Consider the following 8440-nt stretch of genomic DNA (forward strand, 5'->3'; position numbering starts at 1 on the left):
CATACAGCTAAGAATTAATCTCTTTAAGTGCACCCTGATGCGTTGGGAGAGAGGACATAACATGCACAATTTGCGATACTGCAAGAGATGTAATGATCGTAATTTTACCTAGAAGAGTCAACCTTCTTGCAGACCAGCTATTTAGGATTTTTTTTAATCTCTCGATTTTTTCGGAAAAATTATCGTAAGAAGCGGTTTTCTCTACAGTCGAAAACCGGACTCCCAAGGCGTAAGCCTTTCTCTCAGCCCATGTTATAGGTTTGTAAGAGAGTAATGCTGCATTCAAATTTTTCGCTGAGCCGATCCAGAGGGCTTCCATCTTATCGTAATTAACTGTCAAGCCAGATATCGAAGCAAATGCGTCAAGTAAGTATAGAGTTCTAGAAAAGGAGGATTATGAGCCATTTAAAATCATTGTCGTATCATCTGCGTATTGCGAGAGTTTGCACTTAGTGCCCAGGATCGTGATTCCACGAACTTCATTATGCTTCCTTACTGTGCTACCCAATATTTCTGCACAGAAAATAAACAAATAAGGGGAAAGAGGGCAGCCCTGTCTCACAATGCGACTTAACGTAAAGAAGTCGGAGGACCATCCGTTGTTTTGGATACAACTGCTAATAACAGTATAAAATAATTTTACTCGTGCAGTCAAGGATGTTCCAAAGTTATAGTATTTTAGAGTTTTTTCTACACTATCGAAAGCCTTCTCAAAGTCGACAAATAATAGAAGGCCAGGGATTTGTTCTGTATCTGTGTAATTTATTATACTATCGAGAAGTCTGATGTTCTCTCCATAAATCTTTTTTTTTAAGCCGGTCTGATCGTTGTTGATTATCTTTGGTAGGACTTTACGTACTCGATTAGCAATGGATTTGGCTTATATTTTGCAATCACAGTTAAGAAGTGTTATTGGTCTCCAGTTCTTTAAGAAATGAGCAGATTTGTTCCTTTTTGGTACGAGAGTGATTAATCCTCTCCTTTGAGTAATTGAAGGCCGTTTCCATATGCACAATTTAGTACGTTTAGAAGATAATGATGTATGTCTTTCCAGAAAACCTTGTAAAATTCGACTGGGACGCCGTCACTTCCAGGGCTTTTGTTTGCTTGCATTGATTTTTAGGCTTTGTAAGCGTTCAGCTTCGGTCAAGAGGCTAGCTATGAACCGAACTTCTTCTAACGAGTTTTTATGAGTGGCCGGGTTTCCTCTAAATTTGTCTTTTTCAACCTCCAGAACCAAGTTATAATCACTTCCAAGGACTCTTCGCAGTCGAAAGAGAGAAGCTGATTAAGCACACTTTTAAAGAAGGTGGGATTATCGTCATTTGGCGCATAAACATTTACTAAGGTCAAAATCTTATAGTCTGTTTTGACATCTACTATGACAAATCTTCCCTCTAGATCAGAAAATTGTTTCAGAATTTTATGTCCAAAATTATTATTAAAAAGTTTACAAGTTCCGGCACTAGCACTTGAATAGCTGCTAAAAACAGCTGAGAAACCCCATTCGGAAGTCCACAAGATCTCTTTCTCTTTAGTACAATGAACTTCTTGAAGAAAATAAATTGCATAGTTTTTTAAACTCGAGCCAGCAAAAGGTCTCACGCCTTTTCATGGTATTCGACAGCCCTCGCACATTTATGGAACAGATCACTAAATCTTCGGCGTAAGTGTTGATTGTAATGAGGTGTGGATGAAGACTATGGGTGGGATTTTCAAAGCGGTAAAGATATGCGTGACGGCAAACACCTTGCATAACGAAGCATTATATTTGGACCTAAGGAGAAAAATGCATTTGGAGAAGCCAAAATAAAATATATACGTGAACAGAACACGAAAATACACATACAAAACTACATAAAATTCATCCTGGGTTGGGAAGTACACAAAATGCAGTAAACACAGACTCACATTAGCATACGCGTAAACCAACAAAAAGGCGTTCGCTATTAGACTAAGGTCTTTTGATGATAGAGCCATGTATTTCGATCACTTCAGAATCAATAGCGCGAGGCCCAATGAAAACTCAATTTTGCAATACGCGCCTTTCCTATAAGGCGGTCTGGTTTAGGCTGAAACACGCGTCACCGCCCGCAAAAACAAATATTACATCGATAATATGGCGTATGTATAACTGGAAAAAGAAAAAGAAATAAACATATATCAACGGGGAGGAAATATATCCATTTCTCCTAGAAATTGTATCAGTTGTAATATTTATGTATCTATATTTCCGAAATGATCGTGATTACATCTAAATGTCTAGTGTTTTTCCTACTGGCCAAAGCTTACCTCGAATATATAATTTGTCTGGTTGTGCCTTACTAAAGGTGGCAGGGATTCTATTTTCCCTGGCTTTTCTGAATGTGTTCATTTGATTCTTTCTTCTTTGTACGATTTCATGTGGATGGTCCTGATACATCGTATAAGCTGTCCCCCGGAGCCGTCTTCCTAAAGACAGGATTTTCTCGCAGCCTTTAAATCTAAGAAATCTCGCGAGAATGGGTCTTGACTCATTTTTGTTTTTTCCTTCCCAGTCGATGAACTCTTTGTATTTCTACTGTATGGGCGTCTCGGAATCCCAGGTCAGTCTCAAGGAAAGTGCGAAGCCTTTCCTCTGTGTCTTCGTCGTCGTTGTCGTCTTCGTTGATATTTTTAAATTTTATATTTCGCGTCTTGAGTACGCCTCTAGGTAAAGGTTCTTAGTTTCTACATCTTTAATTTTGTTGTCGAGATGGTTGTTTCGTCGTTCAAGCTCGTTTTTCTTTTCTTCGAGGTTTTCGCGTTGCCTTTTAAGATCGTCGAGCGACGTTTTTTACTTTTCTTGACTAAAGTTCAGGCTTGAGGTTTTAGTTTTCCGGTGATCAAAAATTTGAGCAGGCATTTTGCCGAAGAACCTTTGGGTTTCCCTGTTTCGTGTTGTTTATTACTTGTATTTGTCATAATAGTGAAAAATTTATTTACTATCTTTCCTGTTGACAAATTGTTTGAGATTGACAGCGAAGTAACGTAATTAAATAAATGAAATTTTAATTTTTTTTAGTTTTGTTTTGAGTTGAACTAGTATCTTGCATCACACATTACATTCACTATAGCAAGGTTTCCTTGAACCTTCTGATGAGGCGTATACATCCTCGACGAATCTTTTCTCACGTCTCCAAACGAATGATGTGAACGCCATACATATTAGGTGATTGGGAGGCCATCATTAGCTGTTACACGCATTTGGCGAGCTGTTACTTATCAAAATGCGGCGATATTAGCGAAGCAGAGCTGATCTTGAGAAAAGAGCGGGTATCCGTGGCTCTCCTATCTGCCCAAATTTTATTCCCGGGATTTATTAGGAAACATTTTGCGAACGATCTGTTCTTGCGGCAAGAAATGCAGATAACTAGGTATATAGATGCAACGACAAAATCATTGACATAAGTTCTCTCATCCATAGAATAGGATAAACACAGATTGCGTTAAATATTACAAGTAATACTTGAGATGGATGGGGAACAGGCGAACACATTTTGTTGTTGTTGTTGTTGTTGTTGTTGAGGTCAAGTAATTGGAACCACATTACTCTGGTGCTGCCCGGCTAAGTGTTGCCTTGTGTATATTTATCAATTAATCTCGACCGCAAATTGATTTGTATAGTTTTTCGAACAATGACGGCTCATTGATACAGCTTTTATTGTGCTTCTATATCCTCTCCAATCACTTTAAAAGAGTTCCAACGGCAATCCTGACTCAAAAGACTTTCTTTACTTGCGTTTGAAACCAGGTAAATAGAAAACGCACTCTGACACTCGGTGCATCCATACCTTAAAATGACATGTTTTTCAGAGATTCGGTTTTCCTTAGAATTATACATTGACTGGCGAGATAAACATTTTGAAAGTAGAAACCGAAAATAAACCTTAATGGAAACGGGCGACGGAGAAAAATGCACCACAGCCTAAAGGATTATCGACTTACGCGAAACAACAGCGGCGATTTTGCGAAACATAAGAATCATTTCATCGACATCTCCAGTTATTCTTGGTCTCCCCACCAGACCTACAATCTTACTGGCACGATTTTGTACATGTCCATGTCTCAGGCAGATAGGCAAGCTTGCAAACTGGGTCGCTGATCATGACGTGCCACGAATACCCGCTCTTTTTGCAAGATTTTGATAAGTAACAACTCGCAAAAAGCGCTGATACATTTGAGTTGCTTTCAGAAAGCAAAACAAAGCTCTCCTTGTGTCCACAACGAGTCTGCAATTTTTCATGCAGGGAACAACTGGATGGAATAGCAGACATTTTAAGTAATGCCGACCTTTCAGTATGTGCTAGGAGGGTTTTGAAAAAATATTCAAATCAAAATATCTCTGGGTTTTAACTCAATAAGACTGAAATGAACAATGGAGTCTTGATACGTTGATAAATAAACACTGTGTCACAAAACGTAAAGAAGCCAGTTCACATACTATAAGAGGAAGAAAGGAACTTTTTCCCAAGCTAATTCTTTTTCTTGGAGAGAATTTTTAACTACTGATTTTATTCAAACATACAAGAAAGGTAACGCTTTAAATTGAGCGTAGAATGGATATTGAATAATTTATATACTTTGAAATGACTACTGTCAGTCACGCAAAACAAACACTGCCATAGCACATCGTGGAAAAGAAAAATAACTCAAGAGGTTTCATTTATACTACCAATAAAGGGATAGATCGTCTCTAATTTATGGCTAAATGGCCAGAGATATTTACCTAGTGTTTATAATTGTATTTCTAAAAGAGTTCGGGTCAGAAGTGTGTGTATCAACCTGACGGCTTTATGTTTAATTTCGATTGAAATCCGTGAATTTTAGGGATATCGCAGAGCTCTTTACGGAACGCAGCGTAATGCAGGAGTCAACGAAAACCCTGACCCCCCCCCCCCCCCCCCTCCCCCCCCCCCCACCCCGGGACAAGGTGGGGATTAGAAGGGAATAGTAGGGGATTTTATACAACATCATGCCCTTGTTGGTGGGCATTGGAAGCGTTTAGTGGATTTAGCAGCCCCGAGGGGTGTGGCATAGGTGGGGATTTTTGCACAGACTGCATTGTCAAAGTCAGTGGATGCCCGCTTGACAGAAGAGGAAGTGAAGATGTGGATTGAGCACTTAAGGGATGTATCAAAAAGGCGGAAGGAAGGGACAAAGAAGGCAGTGGCAACGAGATCGAAAGCAAAGACAAGTCAAAAGAAAAGTTGAAGAGAGATCAGAGATTATCCCCTCCTTTGGACTCCTTAGATGGTAAGTTTGGGCGTTCATAAAGATGCAAATAATTGTTGTTCCTACAAAATTTGAAAACCGTTTATATGTCCATCAATTTTGGATGCTTCTACTGTAAAAGTGAATTTGAAATTTTCTTTTTGAAGAGTGTGACGTCTATTACCTGTGTGGAGAAGGAGAAATTGTTGAGATGATTGCCTGTGATGACCCAAGAATGGGTAAAAATAACTCTCCTTGTAGAGTTAAAGTTACTCTATAAAGGTGAGTTATATTAACTCTTCTTATAGAGTTAAATTAACTCTTCCCAAGTAACTCTCACAGGTGAGTTATTTTAACTCTCCTTGTAGGGTTAAAATAACTCCTGTAAACGGTTTGACTCTTTTTAGGAGTTTCAGTTTACTCCCTTTGGGAGTTATAGTAACTCCAAAAAAAGTAACTCCATTATAGGAGCTAAATTAACTCCTCCAACAGGTTGCCATTAGCAATTACACTTGTCAATCAAAACAGTGTTTCTCAAACATTGAATATATACAATGCCTGTATTAGATATCATAATGTTACGCGGTTTCTTTTGCGAATGAGTTAGATGATGTGTTAGTTCTCAGGAAACAACAGATGTTTATTTGCTATAAGGAAATGGAATGCAGGATAGTGTCATATTTTTGATTATTATAAGTCAACTATAGAATGCGATTAAGAAAACGTTATCTTATATAAAGAAATACAAACAAAAGTAAACCTAACAAGGCTGTGTCGACGAAAATGGAACAACGCAAAAGAAACCTTTAAAAAATGAGGACTTTTTCAGAAGTTGTGAGAATCGTGAGTACATATCGAAGTGTTGAGATAATCTTTAGCTTCTTTATTTTATTTTCATTCCATTTTTGGTGCTAAACCTTTCGCTGCAGCTCTTGCCCAGCGATCTATTTTACTGCTAAAGTGATTACCATGAAATGAAAGTAATATTTGATTCCAGTATTTGCATTTAAAAATGACTCTGTTTGATCATTTCTTGCAAGATCGTGTGGTCACAGAAATAACTTTGATGAAATATAGTCGAGGAAAATGTTATGGTAGGAAGCATGAGCATCAATTAAAGATAACATTAAGCACATTATTAATCAGTATTGACCTAAAACGTTTCTTGCAAGCGTGTTCTCAGTACCATTATTTTAAGTCTCCAACTGGTGGGCAAGATAGTATTTCCGGGAATGACTCATTTTTCTGTCGTCATATTTTTTTATTATTAAAACATAAATAGAATAACAGCTTAGTAAAAAAACCAAGGTAATAAAAATTGGTCATGATGCTCCTTTAGGAGAAAACAATTTATTTATTGGCTAGGCCTAGCCTCAAGGAACACATCATGTTTTCAGCGTGCGCACGCGTGCCAGACGCGTGTTAAAGACGCAAAAATTTAAGCGCAGAAAGAATGCACAATACTATCCAGCGGAATCACCTAAAATTTATGGTGTGGCCTCAATAATTTAGCAATAACATTAGGCAACACATGCGCGGTTCCCTTCCCGATGTTCACAGCACGTTTAATTTAATCCACTCACGATAATTTATCATACCGTCTTGCTATCATTTTCATACACTCTCCACTGGTTTATATACGAATACTAGGTCACGCAGGATGATCTTAAAAAATTTGGCACCCCTAATAGCAATAACCACAACGAGGACTCTAAATTTATCTCAACAATCAAAGGAGGAGAAAACTGGAGTGTCTGAATTGATCCCGAGACGAGGAATCAAAGCGCTCTATGGCTACGAGATACAGTTGATGGCCTTAAAATTGCAAACAAGAAAGTTACTTACTTCCTCTAATAACCAAATGTCATACAACTTGATTGTAACCACGGCAATGCACAGTTCTTTAAGGATCCCCTTCAGTCGCCCCCCCCCCCCCCCTCCTTCCCTCTCGTCCCAGGACATCCATCTGGAATGCTGACAATGCACTAAGTATATGGTACAAGAACGCAATTGTATTGACAAGAGCCAAATAAAACATTTCTCTGTGTGGTACTTACAGCCATAGAAGGGTAACCAGGGAAGAGAAAATGCCCTCTGGTAAATTCTGCAGCTGGTTATTCTGTAAATATCTGCAATTTAACAAAGTTTGAATGTTAGTTAATAGTCCCTACTGCTCAATCATCTTGCTTAGATTTTTAATCTGTGTCAGGCTCACGCGAAATACTGTTTATTTGAGAACTTCGTAGAAAGAACTTTACGCTTCTAACAACCCTCAACAAGTTACACTTTAACACAATAATGATATTATCTCTTTTCACATGATTATTAACAGAGCTATAAAACATCAATAAGGCATCACTTTATTGACTTCGAGGCCTGGGACCAAGTTTACTGACATGATCCTTCCAGTAAAGAAATTTGGCTGAGCAGGACTAAGTACTGATTTTTGATAAACAAACGTAAAGAGCATGTTATAGCGAACGCGCGTTTGTGTAGGGTCAGCAAACACTTTGGTCATTCGACGTCCAATCATCATAGGAAAAGTCTCATTCGTTTTTATACCTGACTTTTGGTCATTAAGATGAATCAGGGATGAGATATCTTTTGCAAACCATACATTACTCTGACCATACCTTCACAAAAATCCCGCAAAAACGCGCTTCACAAAAACTAACTTTACACACACAACTTTAAATGATCACGAAAATTCAAAATGTGTCTAAGCGCGCGAGTGCTCTAGTTCGTTTACTGTTTTCTTAATATTCCCCCTTCCCAAGGTAGTCCTATTGTGATTATAAATAACTGATTAGCTATTAATTCCAAGGGGAATCTGTTTGTTAATCGGTCTTACGACATGCAGTCTTGACTCCACACGCAACTTTAGCTACACGGGTGTGGCCATCACGTCCAGAATAAACTTAAACAATGCGCCCTAATGGCCAACGTCCTCTTGGAGCATCTGGCTGAATCACAAGAACTAAATCTCCAAATGTTAGGTCTCGGAATTCTAAAGTCCACTTTGGTCGGCTGTTAAGGGCAGAAACACATTCTTTGAGCTTTCTCCCCACACTTGTGAAATAATGTCCTGAACCTCTCGCCATCTTAGACGCAAATGAAAAGTAGTGGTTTCAACAGACTCAGGGGCAAATTTTCCTCCCATTTGGCCATGCAAGAAATGGTTAGGGGTCAATGGAACATCGTCTCGCGG

General features: G+C 38.6%; 1 protein-coding gene across 1 annotated transcript in view; it reads right to left on the reverse strand.

Annotated features, from left to right (window-relative positions):
- Nucleotides 1-7285: 7285 nt before the first annotated feature.
- The window catches only part of LOC146456089 (uncharacterized), a 201870-nt gene continuing 200715 nt past the window's right edge, over nucleotides 7286-8440 (reverse strand). The window contains exon 18 of the mRNA XM_085093543.1: nucleotides 7286-7361. Within this exon, the coding sequence (XP_084949669.1) occupies nucleotides 7286-7361 (76 nt within the window). The remainder of the gene's footprint in view (nucleotides 7362-8440) is intronic.

Source organism: Pavona decussata, unplaced genomic scaffold, assembly GCF_977016875.1.
Source record: "Pavona decussata unplaced genomic scaffold, jaPavDecu1.1 SCAFFOLD_261, whole genome shotgun sequence".
Lineage (NCBI taxonomy): Eukaryota > Metazoa > Cnidaria > Anthozoa > Scleractinia > Agariciidae > Pavona > Pavona decussata.